Source organism: Andrena cerasifolii, chromosome 3, assembly GCF_050908995.1.
Source record: "Andrena cerasifolii isolate SP2316 chromosome 3, iyAndCera1_principal, whole genome shotgun sequence".
NCBI lineage: Eukaryota > Metazoa > Arthropoda > Insecta > Hymenoptera > Andrenidae > Andrena > Andrena cerasifolii.
The window spans coordinates 19,324,421-19,350,877 of NC_135120.1; the positions used below are offsets into that span (position 1 = coordinate 19,324,421).

Consider the following 26,457-nt stretch of genomic DNA (forward strand, 5'->3'; position numbering starts at 1 on the left):
TCTAATTGATAACGGGAAAATGACAGGAGGATATATTATGTATCGGTTTATACTTTCAAAACGCCGACAGAATTGTTCTATTTTTAAATTCGAAGCATCAGAGACATTTGGAATGGCTTGCAAATTATAATGCTTTGCGAATATGTCGCAAATGTTTTTATTGCCGGCTATTTGATCGACTTACGATTGTATAAGGTATTCTTGGTATTATTTTTCGAGCATGAGTATAATTTGTACGCAGAAATTGTGTGCGTGATGTTGGCAACACTTTTGAATAGTGTTCGCAGTTGATGCGAACGCTTTTTTGTTCAACGAAGGGTGCAATAATTAGCGGCGTTGGTCGTGGAAAGTAATGAACAATAATGTACTTGTATGACGGGGGAAGAACAATTGTTTTGGTGGAAGAATATGCTGCAACAGGTAGATTAACTTGACGAAGGCTGTTGCAATGCTACTGTAATATCTTGGTTATATTACGAGCATTTGGATGTAACATATTTTTAAGCTCTTAGCCTTGATTGTACATTAAAGAGTAATCTTAGAATAAATTCTGCGTGCACATATTGGTATTTTATAATCATCGTTTAACCATGTACGTTACAATAAGATTTATCTGAAGAATAATATTAAGAGAAAGTTTTTATAAACTCTATGAAAATGAGTGCCGAAGATGATTTTAACATAGCCGCCCGATACAGAACCGTTCGCAAGCATTTAGATAGCTTAGGATACAAACAGGCGCTCAGTTTGGACGCGCTTCCTTTGATAGAAAAATTATTGGCTGACCTTCTCCAGACGACAGAGAGTTTGAAACATTTTAAGAGCATCGCGCACGAAAATATTGAGGTATGCGTGCTTAAGATTCAATACTTCTATGTTGTATCTTCATTTGTACTTTTGTAACACCCTTTGCGCGAAGCACTTAATATATCATCAGAATTTGAATAATTCACGAACGAAATGTGAATCTTAGTTTTATGGAATAATTAATCGCGCAGGTTTCTCTGTAATTGTTTATCTTTGATGAACGTACAGGCACATTCTCAATTGCAATTGGCAGTTGATCCGTACAAATGCGATAATGTGAGGCTGGTACAAGAATGCAACCAGCTTCACTTGGATTTGATAAAGGCGAAGGAAAGCCACCAGAAGCAAATCAAGGACCTTAAGAAGGACGTGTGTAAATTGGAGCGTGAATGTAATGACCTCCAGCTGGTGTCTTCGCGTAATTTACATAGAATCAAGGAACTGGAAACCGAATCTTCCAAGAAGTCGAAAAAGATTTTGGAGCTGCAGGGGAAATGCTTGAAACCAACTATTAGCAACGTTGGATTAGGTTTGCAAACTCGTTCATTCGTAGAATCATAATCATCGAGGTATCAAACGTGTCTTTTTAGTAAATAAACTTAACCCTTATTGAATGACATATATTAATCTTAAACTAGCGGATGTTTTTTAATAAAGGTTTGTACGATACGAGACATCTCATTTCTTCTTATTCGTGCAGCTTCTAAGAAACGTCCCTGTTATCCGCTTCGAAGGCCAATCATAGAAAGCGAACCGTTACCGAAAACAGGGGCTAAAAGCAATCTGTTGCCAAATTTGAGCGTAGCGGAGCCGAAAGTTGTTGATTTGTTAAGCATGGCTGATCACAGATTGAATTGTTTGAACCACGAGGTAACGAAATTAAAGGGCGAACTCGCGATACAAACTGACAATGCGCAAATGCTAAAAAGTCAGGTATATTAATGACAATTACATCCGCATGCATTTTAGGTGCTCTTGGTTAATTCTTGAAAGTGCTATTATGGTGCATGCATTTGCTTGTAATAAAAATTCGTGTTATGTTTATGCACGAGTAAAAAGAAAACTGTGCAAACAGAAATGTATTGTGGAAATATGTTTATAGCTGGCTACTAAGGAGAAAGAAATTATACGATTGAAGAAGATGTTAGAAGGAGGTAGACCGTATTTGGCTGTTTCTAAAGATTGTGCTTGTAAAAAGACTGAAAGCAATTTCATAATGTCAAATGACAATTCCGACGCTGATGGGTTGATGATTCTTCAGCAAGAGAAGCTAGAATTAGAACAGAAGCTAAAAGGTAAGGGACACAGAGATGCGGTGTTTATATATCTGTGTATATGTATTTTGGGATCTGTACAGAAGCTTTAAATAAGCAACACGATGCCATGTCTCAGGCGCTTAAACTCGCTGATCGAAACGAGGAATTGGAGAAAGAATTAAGGGACATAGATCACATAGCGTTGGCAGTAGAGGCCGATTGCAATTCAGCGGTCAAAGAGAATAATAAAAGGGTCTCTAAGCTTCAGGTATTACTAATATTTAAAGTTTACGATGTGATAGCGTCTTTAAAAGAATTAAATATTTATGACACTTACTTTTATTCAGCAAAAGTTAGAAGATGTAATGACGCAGGTGCATGTGTTAGAAGGTGAATTAACTGCTGAGCGTAGAGAGGTGCAAGAATTGCGAGCAGATCTTGAAGCTTGTAGGCTGGAGAAGCGTAACATTCAATGCAGCTTGGAGTTTACGTTAGACGAGAAAAAGCAGATGACTGATAGGATAAATGAACTAACAGTAATCGGTACGGAGAATTCCTATTGTCTACTTTATAATTCCTAAGCAATCGAATGTCTTTCTTTTGGTTTCTGCTACGTGATTTTCATGCGACTTTACAGAGAGAAATTTAAATGATGAAATAGAAAGGTTGGCAAGAGAAAACGAGAAGCAGAGGCAAGATGTTATTCAGTTACAGTATAGCAATAAATCGTTGAAGGACGAAATGCAAAGGAAGGAGATGTTACAAGACAATGGCGCAGCTAGCTTGAACGGGTGTAGAGAAAAGGGGAAGAAGAATGATTTCAATAGAGGTAATATAATAAATCGTTAGAAAAAGATGGTAGGGAATTAATTTAGGATTCTTTATCAGGGCGGAATGGAACAGAAGTCCAAGAGGTACGTAAAGAGAAACCTGTTCAAAGCCTGAATGGTGTTGGATACGAATGTATTCTGAAACAATTAGATGAGAAGGAAACTCAAATCAACAATGTATGTATCTTAACATCCCTTCTTGAAAATACTTATTACGTACAAAACGGTTCGAATATGTTACCTGAAATCTATTCCAGTTAGAACACGCAGTTGACCAACTGAGGAGAGAACGGGATTTCTACAAGGATGAGTATAACAATGTAAAGGAGTATCACAGTAAAGCGATAGAGAAAGATCATGTGAGATATGTAGACCTCTTTTTGGAAAGCATGAAACTATTAGATCGTTTGTAGTTACTTCTCTTTTTTGTTATTGAACACAGGTAGATCTATGGTCACGAATTCGAGAATTAAAATGTCAATTGGGTGAAAGAGAGATTGCATTGGACGAGGTGCAACGACAAAAGAACGAACTGTTACACGAGAAGATTAATTTAGAAGCTCGGATGCAGAGTTGCAAAAATGACCGCAGAACGTCTCATCGGCCATGTAACGTGTGTAAGCGTGGTACTTCGTGCAGTTGTTCTCCTTCTAGTAAAACGAAAGTAAGAATTGATCATGATTTTCTAGAAACTCCTGAATTAAACTTATGAAAGTGTGATTCGTTAGGGTATCATTGATCGTCTGGAGCATGAACGGGACATTGCACGAGCTGACGTTGAACGTTTAATAGAGGAACGTGATGCCCTGCGTGAGAGATTAAAGGTACATAGTGACATTTACAGCGAAGAGTGTATAATACTTGTATTTAGTTTAGCATTAATTACTATGAATTAACATTAGATGGCTGCGGAGGCACATACATCCGAGCAGCGCCGCCTGAGAGAAAATTTAAACGAGGTGGAAACCCGACTGAACCAGTTAGAGAAGGAGCGTCAAGATCTTTTACTTACACAAGGAGCCCGGAGAGCAACAATCAGTGGATTGGAGGATCAGTTACAAGACTTGAGAGAGGAGTTGAAGCGGACCAAGCAGGAATTAGGGACTCAACGCACACAGTACTTTCAACTTCGGTATCTATTCTATTTCTTTTATTTACAAAATTAAACAAATAGATGAAGTACTCGCAAGTCCATTTTCTAGTTATTTATGAGAAAGCCTTGAACATTCGTGAGTAATAATACTACGGCGTCAGTGATAACTCAGACATTATGGCACTGGGCTTATTTAATTTACTGCGACGTGGTAGTCTCTTAAGCCAGATATTAAACAATTATTTTAAATAAGAAATTGATTTCGGATAAAAGACAAACATTTTATTCGAAACTAATGAAATAAAAATAGCCCAGAGTTAGTTTTTATTCGAAGTGCCATAAAGAATTTTTTTATTCGACGGGAATTCATCCGAAGCTTCGCATAATTTTCTCTTTTTACTTTCATTTGTATTTATATCCGAAAGTTATTTAAAGCTTAAAGAACTCTAGGCGAGCCTCGAGCCCCTTTCATCATATCAATATGAAAGTGACGTCAATGGATTCCTTGCATTCTTTCGATTAAATCGACAAAAAAATATTTAAATCGGACTACTTTTAACGAAACGGGCTTGCAATCCTGCAAATTAATTTTATGCGTAATATCGTTCATTATAGTTCAAATTGTGTCAGGTTTGTTATCATTTTCATCGGGAAAACACAGGGTGTCACTTTCGTGCAAATCCGATGACAAATGCGGAATATCAGATTTTTTCGTTCTTACACAATGCCTAGTGGCTTACATAAGTTATTTCTATAATTTTTTATTTAAATAATGCCCATCTCTGTCTTAAGTGGTGTATGTATTTAGGGCACTACAAGATCAGACCGACCAGGCTCTGGGAGACGCGCAGAATCAATTAACGCAATCAGAGTCTGAATTGAATAAGGCATTGGATCGCAATAGAGCGATGGAGCGACAGCAGCTGCAGCTTGAAAGCCGAATCCATGAATTGCAACAAGAAATTTCTAATGTCAAAGCGAATATGACGCACCTGGATCGCGAGAAAGATCAACTGCTGGTAAGTCACGTGCGATTCTTAAGAAGGATAGGTGTGTAATAAATCTATTGCATGGAATAATCTTGTGACAGATGGTGTTGGATGAGAAGACGGAAAGAATAGCCGGCTTGGAGAGAGAAATAATGCTGAAAGAGCAACAGGTAATGGAGAGCAAGCAACAGATTCTAGATCTACAGCACAAAAATGGGTGAGTACCCTTTATTTTTACAATATTCAGCGTGTTCTAGAGCATCGTGGTACTTATCAAGGAGATTGATTACGTTCCAAGGTATCGCTATAAATTACGTATATTTACAAAATGATCGTCGAGTACCAAATATAGTGAAATCTTTGTGATAACAAGAGAAGAGGTGAATTTACATAATAGGATTTGAAATATCTGGCAAATGGCAGGGCCCGATCCAACTTCTCCGCCACTCTGGGCAAAAATTATTTTAAAATATAATTTTTGACAGTGAGCGAAAATTTTCGTAGCTATTTGTTGAATAACAAAAGCCCTACCTACTTTTTTTACCGCTTGTTCATAAAGTTTTACTTTTCTATCGGTATCTATTGATTTTAATTTTCTCTTTTTACCAAATTTTCCGCTCCGGACAATTGCCCTGCTCGCGCCCCTAAAGAGAGTTAAATCGGGCCCCGATAAATGGTGAATCGAAATGACGAGAATTCTCATAGCGCTAATAAAATAAATAGGAATTATTATGAAACTGAGACGAAGATAAAACTATTTTACGCACAATATTTGTACACTGCTATTTACACACATTGCGCAAACGCACAAGTAGTTCATCTTATCACTAGCGCGCGCGAGGGCGCCCAGTCTCAAAAATTCACAGACTTCACATTCTCATTGAGAAACTTCGCTAAGCTCACCGTGGGTGGCTGGCACCCACCCGGAGAAAGTAGATTGTTACTTTCCAGTTCAGAGATTTCCGAGCTTTCGTTGATTCTCTTGTACCCAGGCCTGCATTCGCACCTAGCCCTTGGCTCCGCTCCCTCGTTCTTCCACGAAGTTGGTTTCGGCATCCTCCTCGCCACCAACCACTCCCCAGCTGTGCACGGGCCCTGAGTGTACAGTTTGTAACAGGTTCTGTTTATCACCACCATCCCTGGCGTAGACTCGCAACTGTCGTTGCTGTCATCAGAGCACTTGCCGGAGTCCCTCGGCGCACTGGTGCATCCGCACACTCCGTTGTAACTAATCCCATCGACGGACGGCCGCACATTGTAATCGTATAAAACAACTTGCCCACTAGGGCACGGCCCTCTAGTTCCTATTTTATAACACGTTTTCTCTTGAGCGAAGTACAGTCGTCCGCGCTTGCAGGGTACGGGAATGCAAGTGGTTGAGTTCATCAACATATGGCCGTATTCACAAGGCCCCCTGGTGTAAAGTCTATAGCAGAATCCGTTCTCATAGAGCACGTGACCCGGCTTGCACGCGCACTTGGCTCGAACCACATCTTCGGTGCTCATAGTATTCGTTATCACGAAGTGGTGTCCTCGCGGGCATGGGTCGAGTCCACCTGCAGACACAAATAGGCTATTAACATTACAGTCATTACAGAATTAATAGAGGAAATGGCTAATTGGCTTTCGTGGCAGCTTACCTAGCTGGTAACACATCCCAGTGGGTTCGTGGTAATGAGGTAGTTTAGAATGGCAACCACATACACCACCCGGTAGATACAATTCTCCAGGCTCTGTACATGGACCTTTAGTGTAATGCTCGTGGCATCCCCCTACACTTCCCGGCCAGTGGTACCTTCCAAGTTCACCAGTCGTGGAGCAGGAGCACGCTGCCAAGCCATCTTCATCTACAGCGAGCAGCTCACCTTTGGGACACGGTCCCTTGCTGAACTTTGGGTAGCATTTGCCATCCCTAGGCCAGTACACTTCTCCCCTTTCCGGACATGGATCTGGGTCACGGCAGACGCCCCATCTTCATTTAAAATTGCAAGATCAAATATTAGCTAGCACTGTAATTTACACTGCTCCTAAATCTAACTATTAGATTCATTAAACACAGCTGCTTCGTATTACCTAGACTTGCCAGAGGTCTCTGGCACTGGCGCGAAGTACTGCCCCCTCGGGCAGGACGCTCTCGTGTATATCAAATGGCACAGAGCGTCCCTAGGAGACTGAGCAGTCCCAGGTGGACACCTACACTCTGCCACAGTCCCACCGCCACCCGCTGCTGGGCCCAGCTCCATCGTCTCTGGACACGGCGCGCCGATCTGCTCAAACGAATCGATTAAGAGCCACAGGCAGTTTGCATAGCGAAAGAAAGGAGACACCGCTCTTTCTAAGTCTGATCTATTAAGCGGACGCCGTGGTCTCTGGAAAGAGAAATGCAGCACCTGCCTGGAATATTTTGTAACACTTTCCATCGGCCGGCCAAAATAACAATTGCCAACCACGTGGCTGGGCGGCGCAGGGATTGCTCGACGGATTTGCCCACGGTGGAGGCATGATCGCCGATCTCACGCGAACCGATGCTATCCAAACGACGATCAGCAGATTCCTCAAGGCGCTGGAATATTGAACAGATTTACAGTTACTTGTCGCTGAGCATGGAAGTATGGTCTGCGTAGTATCGACAGCTAACGACTCTTATTTTTAGCTGACAATGCCCGCCGACGCTGAAGCAGAAGGAACGTACATTGAGAAATGTTTAACATTCCTCTTGGAAACAGGGAAACAGCGATCGAGGTAGAAAATGCTGTCGCGTGTTGGCCCGTACGTATGTCAAGATCGAGGGTACCGCGGCAGGGGAAGAGCAAAAGCACGACAGAAATAAAATGACCATACTTTCACTGTTTCACTATGGCAATGGCATTGTCCCTGGTCTTAAGATGACGACATGCATGTGGAATAAGAATACCGTCCTGTACGGACGACCGTACGAGCTGCAAACTGAAAGCAAAAACACTTTTCTCTTTTTTTTTTCTCTCGCCCCGTCGACATTGAGCATCGCAAACGAGGGGGCGAGTTTAAGCAGTGTCCGGTGGCTTCTACAGAGACAGTGCATGAGAATGTTGCATTCCCGAGTGCAGCGTGTTTGAAGCATTGAAAGTGTATGGAAATCTTTGTTTGGTTAAGAGAACGTGGTTACAGAGATTTCTGGAAGCTCGTAGAGGTACATGTAGGATCGGTACTCCTCTTTTCTGTAGTTCTCAAGAATTTAAGCTGTTTAGAGCAGGGATGGGCAAATTTTTTATTTAAATAAAATTTCGGATAACGAATAAAAGTTAAAAGAATTAAGTATTCGTCATTCGTTCGTTAACCCGAGTTATCACTTTTAAAAATTTTTAAACGATTTTATATTAGCTTCACTACTTTTAACTTTTATTCGTTTTTTATAATTTTATTTGAATACAAATTTTGTCCATCCGTGGTTTAGAGTAATTCAAGGAATCTTCCCTCAAAATTCGAGGAAGTAATCGCGAGGAAGCTTGGAACTTAAATTCTAACAGTTGCTAGACAAGTTTTCTTTCACGACTTTCCATTGCACCGGCAGAACGTGTTCCGCGGATCGCGCACTATCGTTTTTTTTTTTATTAATTACTCCTCGTGGTTCTGGCAAGGTTGCCTTCTAATTATAATAATTCCCGTCAAATAAATCGCCACTTACACCGCCATTTATTAAGGAGAGCATACTGATGTACTTTATTCACTGCGTTCGTGCAGATAAACAGCTTTTTGCGACAATTTTCATAATCACTCAATTCATATTCCTTATTCCACATTCCAGTGATTTTCAGCAAGTAAAATTTACAGAAAATGCCTTTCTTCTATATTTAGCCCACTGAACAGTGTTTTACCTCGTTTGGTATATATTGCATAATTTAGTACAGAGTTGCAAGATTTTCAAGGTACAGGTTGCATAAAATGAATTCATATTCTCTGTTCATTGAAAAAGGAATCGCTGTCTCGCTTTGAATGGAATCATTAAGAAAAGTCGCACGGTCGCTGCGGAACTACCGTGCACGTTGCGGAATGTCACGCTTCCCTTTCCGGTGCAATTATTGCTCTTCGTTATTAGACCAGTGCAACGAGTTTGCGCAAATGAAACAGTAGAAATAAAAAATCAGTATATTAGCTGGGCCACATGACTCGATCATCTTCATCTATTTCACTGTTTCCCAACCTTTTTTGAGTCGTGATCCCCTTGGTAAAGAAAACACATTAAAAATAGGTATTTCAGAATATAATTCTAATTCTATTTAATAATTAATAGAATTTTTATTTTTACTGATTTACTTAATTACTTAGAACTTGTAAATTCTAATTTTACTTAATACTTAATAATATTTTTATTTTTACTTATTTTACTTATTTTTTATTACACAATTAATTAGAATTTCTAAATTCTAATTTTACTTTATACTTAATAATATCTAAAAAAATCCAAAAACCGTGGCGACCCTTAAGAAAACACTTCGCGTTGGGGATCACTGATCTATTTCCAATATTAGTGGATCAACTGGGACTCATTTTATTTTGGATAATTTATCTTAAGGAAGTTTAAGTACTGACTTTCTTTCCCCTAATTGAAACCCACACCTTCGCAATCATCATTAAACTACAAACGAGCAGAAATGGAAAACGAGCGAGCCTTCCAGCGTTTCCTAAAACATTCTACAGAAGCCACACTCTATTATATCCCTTATATAAACTTTATGCCAGCGCGATATCATAATTTCGCCCGCGATTATCATCGATAATATGAAAGTTGCCCTCGTGAATCGCAAGAGGAACCTGTTTCTTCTTCCCGGTTAACCGCTTCGCCGCGATTTTACGCGGCGTGTAAACGAAAAGTAAAAGTGCTTCTCTCAGGAACTCGCGCTACTCGCGGCGTTATCATCCCCGCGACTTGGCGTTCGTTAATTAATTGCTCGTTGCGGCGACGGTCTAATTACCGGCTGCCTACGAAGACGAATGGGGGTGCGTTGCGTCAGGACTTTCATGTTCCCCGCATTCCAATTTGCAAAACGAGTATAAATCAAATTGTGGTCAAAGCTTAAACAGATTCTTTTTTGCGAACCGAAGTTAAAAATAAAAGTGTCTTTCAACACGTGAAGGATAAGGGAGAAAACAAGGAATGTCACAAAACAGCTTTATGGAGAAAATTAAGCTTTAATACTTTAGTCCATTAATAAAGAATCAAGGTTTACTGAATTTAATTTTCTTAAATAATTTCTTATTTTACCTTGACGACGGAAATTTGTGTTTAGAGTGGGGACATTTTGGTGCGAAGGGAGAGCATATTTTCTAGTATTGCAGAGTGACTATTTCCTGTTTTTAATCAGTATTCCAAATCTTAAACGTTATCTTATGGGGGCATTTGAGCTCTATAACCCTTTGTGATTCGATAGTTCTGTAGTCCCAATTGCCATCAGCAATATATGCTATAAGTCGCAAGATCACGACAAATGGACATTCCCAGTTTTTCCCCATTAAAAATTCCAAGTGTACTTCCTGTAAAATTATTAATTCTGACTTATACCCGTTTGCCCGCCTAGAGACAAATTAAATCAGTTTATCAAGTTGGCTTTTTAATATACTTCTGAATAAACAATTGGCCATCGGAGACGTGTAACTATGGTGAGCGAAGTTTGCAATAATGCCGGCAGTATTCGGTACAAAATTCTTAGTACAGGTGTTCGGGCCGCCCTTTGTCCCTTCTACGCCGTGATAATCGCGCGAGTCGAGGAAGTATAGTCGAGGGAGTGATTTAGTGGCGTGGTTTAGTAGCGGTCATGAATCCTTTGAAGGGTTGCCCGCGTTGCTGCTCGGATCGCGGCGATGACAGACGGTATAGGTACGATTCCTCTTTCTTTTATTTCTCAGTCAGCGTGCTGTTGCCCCTTAGCCAATCTATGGGGCTCAGAAGCTAATCAGTGTACGTCCATTAGCACTAAAACCGAGATTTACACTGTTTGGCCTCTGCAGTGGCGCACTCAGGATTTAATCAGAGCTGAACGGATAAAAATATTTTTAATGCGAATTCAATCGAATTTATTTAAAGAATAAAATCCAGTTTTCTTTTTACAAAACCCCTTCTTTGAGCGCGTCACTAGTCCTCTGAATAATTTTGCCTAGTAATTCCGTGATCAATATAAGTACCACCATTTATTGCTTACGTGTGAAAGTAGTGACTTAATTGATTTATCAGCTGAGAGTTTTAGCAATATAGAGGATTTTGAACTACGTAACTCATCTTCAGGGAAACTTGGGCTTACACTGATTGGATTCTGAACCCTTTATATATATATTAAGCATTTCATTTAACTCGAGCATTTTAAAATAATTTACAACCAAAAGAAGCTATATAATATTTACTTCGTCTCGCGTCACGTTTTTCAATTTATTCTACTTTAATGTACCGCAAAATTCTCAAACGTATAAATAATTGAGTTATCATAGGCGATCGCTAGATATTCGATTAATTAAATTTATTATTCGGTTTAAATTTAAAAAAAAAAAACTCCACAGCATCCCTCGTTCCACGCGCCTTCCATCCCTTCTCCTTCAACAACTTCCCGTCCCAGCATTTGCATACCACTTTTTCGTCCAGGCTCCCATTTTACCGGTCGTTACGCAACGCCGTCCGTAATACGCGATAAAAATCAAAAAAGCGTTATGTCAGTGCCGTATTATTACGGAGCGGACGTTCCACGAGCCCGGCGGCTTCCTGAAGCGCTTCTGCTTGTAATCACGCGACACGCTTCGCATCCTGCACGCGCTCGAGTAAAGGATCAGAGTAATTGTTTAACTATTCGTACTTTCATTGCCAACACGCGCTTTCTCCCTGTTCGCGCTATGCAAAGCGTAATGATCAGTTGTCGTTCGCCCCTCGTTATACTGAACGCGCTCGTTCAGCCGCTACGAGGATTCTTTACGAGCAATTAGGCGTCTGATTACAACGAACGCCCGCCCGCGTGCGGAGAACGCCCGCCGGGCGTTCCTTTTGAATTGGATTTCTTTTTGCGCGCGATTTTTTAATGAAAAGGAGAGAGTATTTTTGAGATTCGACTTACAATGGGCTTTTCATTGTGATCTCTAAATTCGAGGGTGTGCAGCGTTTCCGAGTTATCACATCACAGACGCACCGATACGCTTTTCACCGTGATCTTTTATCGTGACCGTTTGGCATCCTGGGGACCGAACACGAGACCCCGATGGTGTCGACTCGAGCACCGCGGCGAGACTGAACATACCACATCGAATCGCCTCCTCGGCTTAGCGCTCTTACCTAACTTCCCCGTGACAAGAACCGAATCTCCTAGTGCACGCCTACCGCTGGCTTCTTTTGGTGGCTTGGATTGCCCTGACGAATCTGATGAGAAATCGGGAAAATCAACTGCGAATTCCGAGGAATTTCGTGTCTTGCAGGCACCTGTATAGAATCCTTTCTGCCCTCGTAACTGTGGACGACTAATCAAGTGCAAAGTACTCCCCAGATCGGAATATTCCTTTAAGCGGAACGGTATAGAACACAGATGAGCAGAAATTTTATTTAAATAAAAATCTGGAATAACGAATAGAAGTTAAAAAAAAATTATCGTCGAGTGAGAAGATTAACTTTATTCGTCAAACAATCTAAAGTTGAAGTTAATTTTATTTGATCCGTTATTTAAATCATTTTTTATTTAGTTAATGCCTAACTCTGGTATAGGAGCAGCTAGTTTTACTCAACTCGTTTGAGATGCGACTTCCAAGGGAAGTTCGGTTACTCGAATATTCCGATTTTTTTTTAAACTGTGCAGGGTTGTAGAGGTTCTTAAAAGGAGGGGAAAGCAATTTTTCGTATGTGTCAATTTGCGGGTCTTCTGGGCGAAAATACCCCTTAAAGCAGTGGTTCCCAACCTGTGGGTTCTTCGATGTGTTTTCTGGAGGGGTCGCCACGGTTTTTTTGTAATATTATTAAGTTAGAATTATATTCTCAAATAATTATTTTTAATGGGTTTTCTTTACCCTACCTTATATGGGGGGGTTACTTGAATATTATAAAAAGGAATCGCGAGTCAAAGAAGGTTGAGAAACACTGTTTTAAGGATTAATGCGTGATTTCCTAGTTTCCTGTATATCTTGAAAACTATAGTAGATGTAAAGAAATTATTCCAAAGAAAAGTTAACGGCTTTTTATGCCCTATAAAACTATGTAATCTATTTTTTTTTAATTTATAGTGAGGGGGCATTTTTTTTATTTAAACTAAAAAAATTTAACAATTTGATTGCACAGATTTATACGACATAAAAGTTAAGTTTGCATTGCAGTAGTTTTTTTTTATATCTACTATGGTTTTCGGGATATACAGGAACATAGGAAGACACTCGTTAATCTTTAAGGGGTGTTTTCATCCTGAAGAGCCGAAACTGGGCAGAAACGAAAAATCGTGAAGTTTATATTCCAACTGCATGTTGCAAACAGCTCTGCCCTTTCCAAAATTCTTAGAAACAATGTCCTGTTCTGTATGCATTCCCTAAAAACGGCTTCCCTGACACTAAGATCCCTTTGAAAGCGACAACCGTTGACGCAGGATACCGTGTATCCGGCTGCATATCTCGGGACCGTTGAATCCGCGATAGCTTCGCCGAGAGAAGGAGCAATATCGTGCGTGGGCTTTCGTAACGTTCGACGTACAATAGAGAATGAAATCATGCCAGAACGTTTCCCAATCCTATTGGAATCCGCTCGATCCTGGTCTAGCAGTGACCAAGCCGTGGGCGAATGTTTCAGAAACGAATGGAACATGTTGTTCCAGTGGCGAACTTGCGAAACTGCAATTTTTGGGTATCCGAGGTAAATGCGTGATTTTATTCGCTTCATAGTTAATTAAGCTCCTTGGGTTTCGCAATTTTGCGACAAATATTCCAATTTTGGGGTCACGAAATTTTGGTCGAAAGAATAGATTTAAGCAGAGAGGCTTGAGGCAACTTTAGAAACGATTTCCTTTTTTTTTTGTAATGTAACAAGTTAGCGGCAACTCATAATTAATTTAAAATTTTCTAAACTCTTTTTAAATTAAATATCTTTCGAATATTTCACGGAAAGGGCGACAGACGCTTGTCAGTCTCCCAAACCCGCCCCTTAACAACGTCTGTGTGGAATATTGAACCATTAAGTACTTCATTCTTCCATCACAGCAAATTACTATTTTCAAAACGAGGCCCCATGGAAAGGGGGCCACTTAAGCCAGTTTCAAAAGTGCCCAACTCTAATAGCGATTTCTGTTTCGAGCGGCATTTACATAATCCCCGTCCGCGCGTTGCAATAATCCCCTGGATCGCGGATCCCCTTGAAAATCCCCCAGTTGCGAAATGTTTCGCGCAATCGCGCGGGACTTTCATCGCCGCCCGACCTCCGAAAGGTCGCCATCCGGTGGACGGGCGACCTTTCGAAAAGGAGCATCGGGTTGTTAGCGGCTGACTCGGTTGTTACGAGGTGTTGCATAATTCGAAACCAGCGAGGAGCCAGCCTCCAGAGCAGGCCCATTAACGGGAGGCGCATAATCGTCTTCTGTCGTTCCTTGCGCTGAGGCGCCGTTGCGTCAGAAGAGAGTTGTCTTTGAAAAAGGACCAGGACCTTTAAGGGAGAGATTCATATGAAAAGTGTTTGTTTGTGTTTGTTCAAATTGTGGGGATATGTTTTATGCTTATGAAAAATATAAAAAAGCTTTACTTACCAAGAATATATATATATATTCTGTTGAAGAGCAAATGTACAATTAATCGATAATATTCTGGCATTTATAAATATATTGCAACCACGTCGTCCACTAAAGGCAACGGAATACGGGTCAAAGTTGACCCACCGGGTTGAACCCGAGGTTTGAAGGAGCATAAAACCTGGCATTTAGGTGTGGAGATTTGTAGTGATAAACTCCTTGACAAATAACTCCTGCGTGCAATCAACCAACCTGGCTAGTCGTTTATACTTAATAGATAAAAAGGCTATAAAATCGCCATGGCAGTCGTCTTTCTCCCTTTTCCCTTCCGGTACAGAGGCTCGAAAGCAGGCACAGCTTGAGTGCCCAAGTACTCAGATGTGACGGGACAGTCCTGATTCTGAGAAGTTCTGGTCGCCACATGGCCTAGAATAATACACTTCCGCGCAGTCGGATTTTTTCTCCACGGCCCGCTCTTTTTTATACAAAGTGTCCCTCATTTAGAATACATCGGACCCTCGGAGGAATCTTGTACTTATCTTGAGTCGAGGGTCTGTGAAAGATCAGAACGGTTGCCTGCTGTCTCGCGTGCATTTCGAAGAAACGTGCAATGCCCTTTACCAGTAACGGTAAAGGTGAACGGCAGCTCTAAAAAGGGCGCTCGTTTTGACATCGAGGGGTCGTGTGGATAGAACTCCGGCGGCGGGGCTAATCGGTATAGGTGCGCGTGTTTGCCTGCGCGTGTTTAGGGCGATGCACTCCGTCGGGTGAAGGATTTCGTGAACCTGGGGTTTCTGCCTCGCTCCACGTGTCCCCCTTTGTTCAGGCAACATGTACAATCGATCGTTCGCTTGAAATCTATGTTGAAGCTACTATCGATGCCTTTTAAATTAACTTTATGCAGTTGCTGCAGCCTCTTGAGCTATTTGAATGAACGTTAAGGCCAGGGCCGGCGGAACTAAAAAGTGTATCGCAGACTTAATAATAAAGGAATCCAACTTCCATATAAACAAAATGTAAATGTAATTCTTTTTTTATTGTACCTCGTAAAGGCGAAACATATTAAATAGAAAACAGGTGCAAAAGTTTAGGGGTGCCAAAAATTTTCTTGCATAAGGGCGCCAACCATCCTCGTCCCGGCCCTGGTTAAGACGCTGTCCTTGATATTATATCATTCTACCTAAAACACACTTCTGATAGAGGGACATTCGAGACTTCGTTCCTAGAAAGATGAATGAGGTCGAAAATCATTGATTTCGGGAATTTCGTGATTTTCGACCTTATTCTGCGATCATTAAGCGTTTATACAGCTCATCAGAGCAACGTTAACGGATTTTGATGATATAACTTACTATATAAATTAAAGAGAGCAAGTTTAACTGAAGTGATTCAAACAAGAAACGCGAAGGGAATTATATTAATATTTTATTTACAGTTATACATACACACTAAGATAATAACTTCTTATTTTGGTATGAAAAAACAAGTTTGTTTACATTTTCCGGTGACAAACATGATCTATCGGTGGTTACAATATTATCCGCTGTAAAGAAGACCCTCTCCGAAGTTACTCATGTTGCAGGTATGCATACATGGGTATTTTTTTGTTAAGGAAGCCATTTTTGGAAAGTTAGTTTCTCTTAATTTCCCCTTAAATGCTCGGGTATTCGAATCTAAATTAAATAAGTATCCGGATATCCGAATATACATTTTGTGGGTATCCGAGTACTCGGATACTCAAGACTCGGATAGTCAAGACTCGGATACTCAAGACTCGAATACTCAAAACTCGGCTATCCGTAAATCCGATAAATATTAAGAGCCCTAATTTCTAGTATCCTTCTTCCTCGATGACGCAGCGGTCTTTCGTTCAAGGACCAAAGATCGTTGCCGTAACAGTTCTCGTAGCTCGTAAGTTCAGTTCCATGAAAGGAATTCGAAATCCTCGAGAGGCTCGGGCGGCCGATTGCAGTTGGGGAATCTCGAACGCGTAATAAAAAATTCCATGCCCACGCGATTGGCGTTACCTATCGCGACGGTGAGTTCTCAGGGACATTCTTCAGGATGAGAACGAAAGTACATGTGTCTTACTCAATGCCGATGGCTAACGGGACGAAACGCACCCACGATGACCTTGGTTGTTATACTGGAACCTTGAATTTAAGTCGAGGCGGATCTTCGATCTTATTCGCTTCTTTCTTTTCGTTTTAATTAAGTTAGCATTGCGTGAGTTGGAACTGGGAACGACGCAACCAGGGACAAGTTGATCCATTACGATAAGGAAGTCTCCTTTCTAATTTTTCTCCTTTATTTTCTTCTTCTATTTTATTTTCATCTTTTTTATTTGTTATTTTTTCATTTTTTATTTCTCTTCTTTCGTCTTCTTTCTATTTGTTTTTACTTCCACTACATCAGCAATCAGAATCGAAGAGTCCTCGTAGAAAACATTTCTTAAGTGCCAAAATTTCTCCCTGCTAATGAAACTTCCATCGAAGTAACCTCGTGTCCCTCGCCTAAGGTCGATTAGCCAGTGTCTTCTTAATCTTCGCTAGTCCTGTTGCTGTAGAAGTGGTTGCACGAGTGGATAAGCGCGTGTTTCCAATTTGTCACGGTGTAAGTCTCCCTCTGCTCCTCTTTCTCCTCCACTCAACAAGACCCATTAGTCCTCTCGATTTCTAATGCTGAAAAATGGCGGGTCGCGAACATTAGCTTGCAAATATGTAACCAAAAGGTTACGCAATGCCACGAAGAAAATACGAAGAAAAAGTGTCGCCGCTTTCGTATTTCGTAGAAAGCGCCCCGCGTCTTCCGCGCTTATCAAATTGAATTATAATCAGATGTAAACAGCTCCCGATGCCTCGTCTCGTCTCGTTTCGTCGAGGTCGATCGGTAAAAGCCCGCTCCAAGTCTTTCTTCCCTCGTCGCGCCTTTACACGCACACGCGAATCGAACGTTTCCATCCTCGATCCGGGATTATGAAAGTTCCTTACCGCGGGGGAAAATGAGCAAACTCTTACCGCAATTAAACGAGAGGGAAATGGATACCCAGTGAACTTCCGCGATCGTTTCATCGGTGAGCGTGACACATATGAGAACTTACGTTTACAGGAAAGCTGTAAGTTAGCTTTTTCTCTTTAATTCTTCTCCCTGATAGCATTTACGGCTGGCCCACAATATCCCCAAGTTGGGAATCAGTTGGCCCTCAAAATGCCAACAATAAAATGCTAGTAGGGTTATGTCCTGTTTCTCAGTTTAGTCACAAGTTGACCGTCGACCCTTGCGTTATTAGACCCGTCACCTACCGTAAATTCTCGCGGCGAAACATCCACGTGAATACAGCAGAAATTCACAGTTTCAGTATATTATTACGTAGCGTTTTATTATCAGCATTATCGTCGTGCAACGACATGTGTGCGTGGCAGTTTAGACATTAATAGAGTCTCCTCCCAACCTAAATACTCCGCTTTCTATGATACCTTTCGTCTCACTCTGACGCGCAGTAAGTTCACTTTCCTTGCACACCTAACCTATGCATGTCAAATACCATAGAAAGAGAGAATTGGATAGAATTAGCTAGAGGAGAGAGACAGACAAACGGGTGGATTCACGTAAGTGCTTCGGCCTGTGTTTACTGCTAGACGTACGCGCATGCGCTTTCCATTCGCGTGTGCATTGCATTCTCTTGCGTTTGAATCTTCCGCGTCTTGTAGTGCAGGGGGAAACTTCAGGTTGATGGTACGTGACAGCTCGATGAGGTTAACAGCCCACTTGAACTCGTAATTATCGAGCAGGATAGTTAGTTTAATTCGGGGGATAGGAAAGTTTCGCGATAACGCGCTTGGGACGTGTTTGTAAGGCAAGTATACACGGAATAGGTTTCATAATGATTTCGACCAATTTCGCGACGGTGTCGAGGTTATTTTCACTTTCTTGCGAGGGAAAAGAGGATACTGGACGGGCACGGAGCAGCGGAGGAAGCTGCTGATGTCGAGGAAGGACGTCGAGATGAGAGAAAGCCGTCTGCTCGGTGTACAGGTCGCTTGGAATCTTTTCCTTCTCGATGCTCGGCGACTATGCGCCCGAACGTCACCTCGGTTACGTAATACACAGACGTGTAATCGAGACGCGGGTAGTCGGTGCTCGATCATGCAGCGAGAGAACGCTGCGTAGCATCCAGTTGAACATCGTCGACAATTACTGTCTCCATTGAGTTGATTTAAATCCTCTTCGGTATTATATTCTTCAGATTAGGTTTCTTAATTTCGATTGAGGAATTAAACTAATGCTTTAGGAATTAAACCACGTATTAACCATGTGATTATCGCAGCGTGCGATGTTTAAGTTGTATTGTAGATACTGATTAATTAAGAGATTTATTGTAATTTTTTTTACTGATTATGATTTAATATTCTCTTGTAATATTCGATTGTACGTGTGCAACAGGTAAATAAGAATGCGTAAATATATCGTTGGAGGAAGTATGGTTCCGATTGTTATATATTCTATGTATGCTACACCATTCTCACACAACTTCTATATTTCTCTGAAACGTTTCCTACACTACTTCTCTACCACATTACAGCCGCACCTACTCCACGCATATTTTCACACCTCCTCCATATCAATCACATGGCCACTCGCCTGTACAACAAAGTTCATACAACATACACCACACTATACTAGTTGATACACGGCGGTAAACGGGTACGATAAGTAGATTTTAAATTAGCTCTTTGTGAGAATGCACAATGTTGAAAACCGAAATTTACAGATTACACTTCATTACTGATACCTATATATAGTTCACACTTCACACTGATCAAACCCCCAACCAATACTAACACCCGAGACAAGGTGGAAAGTGGAATGCGTTATGTCGGAATAAGTCAACAGAAATACTAAAAGTTTATTATTAATATCTCGGAAACTAATAAATTCCCGAAGCAACAATTTTAGATTTAGGGTCCACACACCCTCCCCACCCCTTCCCGCAAACCTCGTGTCGATCGGCCAATGGGGCCATTCGGAAGTACAGCCTAGTGTTTTTGTGTGATGCGTTTTGTGAGGTGTATTGTGATCTGTGGTGTTTGTTGTATTTCCTGTGATCTGACGTGTAATATATGCTGTGCGACGTGTAAAGTTACTTACCTGGCGTATAAATACAATAATTCGTGTTTAGCCGCGCTGAATCATCACAAGAAAATAATAAATTATATCGACAAGAAGAAATCAATCTCGCTGAACTCCGCTCGCTTCCCCACTTCTCTCTGGCTGAATCCTGCCAGTTTTGCTCGGAAAAACTACGCGCGATCCGTGTCTCTGGTCTTTACGTATTCAGCGTTTAGTTCCTAATAAAGTCGTTTTCGAGTCTACGTGACCGCCAAGCGTAAACGGAATCCGTCCACGTTAATACGTTGCTGAGTAGGGATTAAGCAACTCCGGCACGATAGGCGCCCAATTGGTTGCTGCCCTTGTCCCCTTTCGAGAACGCCGCTTGCGCCACGAGGGGTGTACGTGCGATTCGAATAATCGGGCAGACATCGGATTAAATATTAATATCACGATGCAGCCTTCGTCGCGTTAATCGCAACGAAAACATGTGTGTAAATTTTAGAAGTGCTATGTCAGGCCAAAGAGAATTGACAATTCCGCGCAATTGATTTTCAAACGAAGATTACAGATCACAATGCGAAACACTTTGCATGTATTATTTAGCTATACGCTTATTAGCGCACCCGGGACACGGAAAAAACGACGAAAAAATCGGTTTTTAATTTTTTTAACTGCGGCGCACCGAATTGCAAAATCTGAAAAAAATTCAGGACAATAGTAACAATGATACGTACTTACAGTAAAAATATAATTATAGTGCCAAGACTGCTTCGATGCACAATCGGCATTTTTCAGCATTTTTTGGCGTTTTTTAATTTTCACGGCTTGGTTTTTCAATTTAAAAATCTGAAATAATTCTCTAATATGTGCCCCGATAACAGAAATGTCTCTGATTTTTTTCAGAATTTTTCATCCCCTAGTATAGGAGAAATTCGGCAAAAACCTGATTTCCTATTTTTGCCCTTTACTACCCCCCCCCCCCCCCCCCCCGGTGGAGATACGAAGTTGAAAATTGCCACAAATGTTTCTTTTTTAATAAGCTTTCGAATGATTCATCGTGAGTCGAATTCGGTTCAAGGGCACATTTGACCATCTTAACCGGCTATACCCTTTAGTATACCTCTTTCCACTTCATGTTCTCCTGATATATTGGCCAAAATCTGGCAAAAATTTTGAGAATGCACAAAATTGGGCTTTGTAACAGGAGAACATGATGTCGAAAGAGGTGGCACTAAGTAATGTCTTCGGAGAGAGAATCCAGGATGCCTTCGAAGCTGAAATTCAGAATACCTCTTTTCGCTTCATGTTCTCCTGATACCTGGGCCAAATTCTGGCAAAAATTTTCAGAATGCACAAAATTGGGCTTTGTAACAGGAGAACATGATGTCGAAAGAGGTGGCACTAAGTAACGTCTTCGGAGAGAGAATCGAGGATGCCTTCGAAGCTGAAATTCAGAATACCTCTTTTCGCTTCATGTTCTCCTGATACCTGGGCCAAAATCTGGCAAAAATTTTCAGAATGCACAAAATTGGGCTTTGTAACAGGAGAACATGTCGTCGAAAGAGATGGCACAAAGTAACGTCTTCGGAGAGACAATCGAGGATGCCTTCGAAGCTGAAATTCAGGGTACCTCCTTTCGCTTCGTGTTCTCCTTATACCTGGGCCAAAATCTGGCAAAAATTTTGAGAACGCCCAAAAATTCGGCTATGTACTAGGAGAACATGATGTCGAAAGAGGTGGCACTAAGTAACGTCTTCGGAGAGAGAATCGAGGATGCCTTCGAAGCTGAAATTCAGAATACCTCTTTCCACTTCATGTTCTCCTAATATATTGGCCAAAATCTGGCGAAAATTTTCAGAATGCACAAAATTGGGCTTTGTAACAGGAGAACATGCCGTCGAAAGAGATGGCACAAAGTAACGTCTCTGGAGAGCAAATCAAAGAGCGAGAAGTGGCGCAGATGTTTCGAGACAGTGACTGTTTAACGAAGAGACGCAGAATTTTGGAGCGCCTCTTATTTGCAACTTTAAGGCGATGCCTTTGAAGCTGAAATAGCCACTAAACATTTGTTGTCATATAGCATATATTTACCACATAATAATTACGCGCATCCAGTCTGCGCATTTTCACTAGCCCAATTCAACATTCGATACAATTTTGTATATATAATGTTTGTTGATAACTGCTTTCTGCAGAGGACGTGTAATAAGTGTATTTCATGTTCTGTTTCGGTGCTTTGCTAGTAAAAAAATGTCTAACCTAACAAATTTCATTTTCTGGGGACATTCCCTCATCTATTTTCCCTTTTCACTTAGAATTCCTTACTGCTAACGTAGAATATCGTAGCATAAGCACATTTCAAGTAATTAAAATGTACAATGAATTTCTACGTTTACAGTACCAGCCGACTTTCCGTTTAAATTTTTATAAGTATAACGGAACAGCTGAGAATTTCTTTCCTTATTCAGAATAGAATACAGAAATAGCAAACAGCTCCCTCTCGCGATCACCGGGTAATCGTGGATCTATCGGTATTACCATTTCTGTGCAGATAAAAATGCTGTAATACCGACCTGCCGAATCTGCCAGGTCACGTGACGTGTCTACCCCCTTAAAACACAGACTCGAAGCGCCTGTAAGTGAGCAACCATCTTACAGCGGTGCACGTCGGGTTGCCTACTACCTCATACGTATCCCTTTTAACGTCAAACGACCAGAGGTTTAAAAAATGGAATAAAAAAACTTTCAAGTTCTTCAAATACGAAAGACAAAGTTGTTGAAAAATCAGGATGTTTAATTAAAACATCTATGTAGACATAATTCCAAATCTTGTGGTCCGTTAATATTACCGTTGCTACTGTTATTTGTACCGCACTATTGCTACTACGCTTCTATTTTTGCAATTGCAGAATTTGCGTGGACCAGAGCGCAGACCACGAGAGGCAGCTGAGATCGATGCAGCTGGAGCTGGAGAATCTCCAGCGCCAATTGCAAACGGCGACTTACGATCGAGAGAATGCCATTCAGGAGAATCGAAGGGTTCAAGACGACTTAGCTGCGGTCACTTGCGAAATGAGGAACATGCAGCGCGAATGGGAGGCTTGCCGCGCCGAGTCTTTTGATCTGAAGAAGCAACTGCAAACTTACGTCTGCGAGGTGCGCCGGGCCGAAGAGCTTCTCAATAGAAAGGTATTTTCTATCACGTGTATTGTCTACAGTTCCTTTTGTTTCATTAGAAACCCAAACTTCCAACATCATTCAGGACTAGCTGACCCGTCACCCGGTTTCACCCGGGAATTATTTATGATGTCTCCAAAATAACAAAGCCTAGAAAAAATAGCATATAATCTAATCTGGGACGTATGTAATCTATCCTCAGACTTTCATTGGATTTCGTTCAGCTGTTTAGGCGTGGAAAGACAAAGAAATAAGCAGACAACTGCTTTCACTTTTATATATTAGTAGGGATTACAGTTAATAATTATATTTGCAGGACAACGAAAGAACGGAAATGCTGAACCACTTCAGAAGCTTGAGCCTGGAGGCGACGGTTCTGGAGAACAACAACCACAGTTTGGAGTCAGAAGCGGCTGAAGCGAGGGGAGCACTTCAGTCAGCCAGGGATCGGCTGTTAGATATGGAGCGACAGTTGGCTGATAAGGAATGCTTGATTAGGGGCTACGAAACTCAGGTGCTAAATATTGTTACATATTTTATAATAGAATTCTTGTTCAACTATGTTGTTAGAGAATGTAGTAAAGGTGTTGAAAGGGAGTTACCAATTTATCAAAGTGAATATTGTGAAATCTTACGTAGGCTTTATTTCTCAGATCTGCGAGTTAACGCAAAATGTTGCCAGCATGGAGTCGCAGGTGCGTCAGCAGGGACAGCAAAGACACAAGACAGAATCCGACTTAACTGCTGTCAGAGATCTCTGTGTAAAATTGGACCAGCAAAAAGACACGCTTATGCAAGAGCTGGATGACAAGGATACGTGTAAGACAAAGGTAAATAATCTTGCAGTGTTAAAGACACGTTTCTTACACAGTACAGCAAATTTTGACTTTTTTTCGGACTTGTAACATTCAATAGCCGTTTCTTATAGGTTTTCGTGCCCTGAAAACGAATCCGCAACCCGTTTGTCGCCATCACCCTCAGTTTTTGAGAAAATTAATTTGAAAAAAACTGCAAATTTTCAACTTTGAGCTCACTCTCAAAAACTGAGAGTGATGGCGACAAATGGGTTGCGGATTCGTTTTCAGGGCCCGAAAACCTAACAGAAACGGCTATTGAATGTTACAAGTCCAGATGCCTGTTGTACTGTGTTATTAACGAGAGCAAAGGCCACTTGAAATGCGCGAACTACTTGTGTAGAACTATCAAAGGAGGTAATTCGCGTTTAATCATTTTCAGTACGACATGCAAATCGCGAAATTGAAAGCGGAGCAGGCTATAATTCAAGATCAAATGAGCAGAGATCGCGCGATGGTTGAGAAGCTCGAAATGCTTTTGGACCAAGCCAGGCAGGAGTCGATGACTACGCAGGCAAATAATCAGGAGCTGCAGAACGAGGTGTGCAGATTGAAGCAGAAAATGTCCGAGCTCCAAAATAAACTGTAGGGTGTCGTTGTACAATTATTATAGAATTTCGTTCCACAAATTTAAGAAGACAGTTTCATTCTTTACGTTACAGATGCTCGGAGACGGCGAAGCTCCGACAATATCAGACTCAGGCTGCTGAGTACTGTAAGCAGATTAGCGAGCTCCGTAGACAAGTGACGAACGAGAGGTTCGATCGCGCAAGAAAGGACGAAGAAGGTCGCAGGTATTTTCATAAAATTGTTCACTGTTTGCTATCTGTAAATCCTGAGAACCGAAGTTCGGAGCGGTGTTAATTCGAAGCAGCTTGCTTGATTTATGCATGGTGTGTTTCTTTTAGACAGTCAGAAGGTCCTCTAGATTCGTTCATGCAAACTCCAGTTTCACTTCCTAATAACCAAGCTTCCAATGAGTCCAATGATGCCACTCACAGGTAGAAAATTGCTCCATAATATAATAGTAGTATCAACTGCAGAGGTGGATTTGTCTTCTCGATTATACTAATGAAAATTTCTAGCTTTTTACCTCTCGATTATTCCCGTTGTATCTCATTCTACGCAGGACCGCCGTCAACTTTTGCGGGGCCGAGGTGCAAAATTCTGCGGGGTCAAAAAAAGCACATTTGTATGTACTTCTAAAATTTATAATAATAATAAATGTCTATGCATAGGGCTTCGTAAAATTTACGATGAGCTTATACGATAATATTTGTCAATATAAACTTTAGAAGTATATAAATGCATCCCCCCCCCCGCACAATTTTGAAGCCCGGCCCCGTAAAAGTTCACGCCGACCCTGCTGATCGTAATCTACTTACAAGGGAACATCCTGAACCCGGAAATTCAAAAATTCTGAAACTTCGTGAATATGTAGGGAATTTCCCCCTGATTATAACGCAATTTTTGTTTGCTGCCCAAATTCACTCTAAGGGGGTGTAATTGACCCCTGAAAATCCGGTTATTTTCCGATTTTTCTATCTCTTACATTTCGCGAGTTATAACACAAAATCGGAAAATAGCCGAATTTTCGGTGGTTAATTTCACCCCGTTCGAGTGAATTTGGGCAGCAAACAAAAGTTGCGTTGTAATCAGGAGGAAATTCCCTACATATTCACAAAGTTTCAGAATTTTTTGAATTTTCGGGTTCGGGATCTTCCCTTGTTAGATGAGAACTCTCGATAGTTTATTAAATGAACCTGGAAAAGACTAACTTCCTTTCCAGCTCTGCATCCGTCCACGCTTCGAAATTAACGAAAGAAATTACACCTGCCAGGCAAGTAGACTGGCTGAAGAAACCTTACACCGCGATTCCCAAATACTCCCGTGCATTTAGTCCTGCTCGATTAACAAACGAGAGACACTCCTTTCCCTTGGATTGCAAGTGTCTGCCCTCGAGAAGCGCCTCGCAGACAGCGCCCTCGATCAGACTGCCACTTATTTCTTCTGTCTTGAATAACAAAGTGAATGCTTCAAAGCAGAGCGATTCTCAGAACAGCAATAGTCGTTCGAAGCCTTTGTAATTTAATAAACTGTTTTGTACATTGTCGTGTAGCTGTTCATGTGATGGTTTTGATAGGCGGTCTTTTCGCGGAAAATAAATCTCAACGTAACGCTGTTATGAAGCTTAAATTAAAATCTGTGGTAATTTAGCGGTAGAGCGATAACTTGTAGCCTGTATTTAATTTCTATGCGATTGAGATTCTTTTTTTTTTATTTGCAGGTCTTTGAATTCCACACCCGACAGTTTTAACGTAGACTTAAATGTGGTTATATGAAATATAATGGCTTTAACATGCTCTGGTCGATAGATATTTGCAGAATGAGAGAACTGGAGAGTGTGGTGTCGTTGGCGAGAACGGCGGAATGAAAACAGTGAATAGTTTTCCTAAGTCGCGCTCTGAATACTTAAGCGAAGATCATTGCAGATGTGGTAAATACCTGAAGGAAGTCCAGCCTGATTGCCCCTGTATTAACATAACATTACATTCAGACTGCAAGACGCGGTCGAATCAATATCTGCAGAAAGAAATCATTCTGAATGAGAGCAAACCAGTGCTGAGGAACACTG

General features: G+C 41.2%; 2 protein-coding genes and 1 long non-coding RNA gene across 6 annotated transcripts; 1 reads left to right on the plus strand and 2 right to left on the minus strand.

Annotated features, from left to right (window-relative positions):
- The first annotated feature begins 129 nt into the window (after positions 1 to 129).
- On the plus strand, positions 130 to 26,249 carry LOC143367341 (uncharacterized). 3 transcript variants are annotated; one of them, XM_076809030.1, is made up of 21 exons: positions 130 to 846; positions 1,036 to 1,336; positions 1,508 to 1,740; positions 1,910 to 2,102; positions 2,165 to 2,331; positions 2,411 to 2,606; positions 2,701 to 2,892; positions 2,952 to 3,070; positions 3,151 to 3,252; positions 3,336 to 3,557; positions 3,622 to 3,717; positions 3,796 to 4,025; positions 4,795 to 5,005; positions 5,077 to 5,192; positions 22,701 to 22,980; positions 23,285 to 23,482; positions 23,622 to 23,798; positions 24,205 to 24,407; positions 24,485 to 24,616; positions 24,731 to 24,823; positions 26,110 to 26,241. In XM_076809030.1, exons 1-21 carry the CDS (start codon positions 652 to 654, stop codon positions 26,162 to 26,164), a joined length of 3,711 nt encoding a protein of 1,236 aa, XP_076665145.1. In that variant the 5' UTR covers positions 130 to 651; the 3' UTR covers positions 26,165 to 26,241. The 3 variants fall into 3 exon arrangements, with proteins under 3 accessions (XP_076665145.1, XP_076665146.1, XP_076665147.1); XM_076809031.1 differs by having other exon boundaries at positions 1,508 to 1,677; XM_076809032.1 differs by lacking the exon at positions 24,731 to 24,823 and having other exon boundaries at positions 26,110 to 26,249.
- On the minus strand, positions 5,221 to 12,208 carry LOC143367344 (uncharacterized). 2 transcript variants are annotated; one of them, XM_076809040.1, is made up of 5 exons: positions 12,049 to 12,208; positions 7,370 to 7,538; positions 7,049 to 7,242; positions 6,616 to 6,947; positions 5,221 to 6,531 (listed from the first exon to the last, which is right to left on the minus strand). In XM_076809040.1, the coding sequence occupies exons 1-5, from the start codon at positions 12,060 to 12,062 to the stop codon at positions 5,828 to 5,830; spliced, it is 1,413 nt and encodes a 470-aa protein (XP_076665155.1). In that variant the 5' UTR covers positions 12,063 to 12,208; the 3' UTR covers positions 5,221 to 5,827. The 2 variants fall into 2 exon arrangements, with proteins under 2 accessions (XP_076665155.1, XP_076665156.1); XM_076809041.1 differs by lacking the exon at positions 12,049 to 12,208 and having other exon boundaries at positions 5,222 to 6,531; positions 7,366 to 7,527.
- On the minus strand, positions 16,090 to 18,149 carry LOC143367345 (uncharacterized). Its single transcript, XR_013085019.1, has 2 exons — positions 17,780 to 18,149; positions 16,090 to 17,360 (listed from the first exon to the last, which is right to left on the minus strand). It is a non-coding gene; the product is annotated as an uncharacterized LOC143367345 (long non-coding RNA).
- Positions 26,250 to 26,457: the final 208 nt, after the last annotated feature.

Excerpts from the sequence above, each read along its gene's own strand:
- LOC143367344 (XM_076809040.1), bottom strand. Across the intron at positions 6,948-7,048 it reads GAGACCTCTGGCAAGTCTAG|ATGGGGCGTCTGCCGTGACC; the intron begins GTAATACGAAGC and ends TTTTAAATGAAG. Across the intron at positions 6,532-6,615 it reads TGGGATGTGTTACCAGCTAG|GTGGACTCGACCCATGCCCG; the intron begins GTAAGCTGCCAC and ends TTGTGTCTGCAG.
- LOC143367341 (XM_076809030.1), top strand. The coding sequence starts at position 652 with ATGAAAATGAGTGCCGAAGATGATTTTAACATAGCCGCCCGATACAGA. Across the intron at positions 2,893-2,951 it reads GAAGAATGATTTCAATAGAG|GGCGGAATGGAACAGAAGTC; the intron begins GTAATATAATAA and ends ATTCTTTATCAG. Across the intron at positions 24,408-24,484 it reads TCCGAGCTCCAAAATAAACT|ATGCTCGGAGACGGCGAAGC; the intron begins GTAGGGTGTCGT and ends TTTACGTTACAG.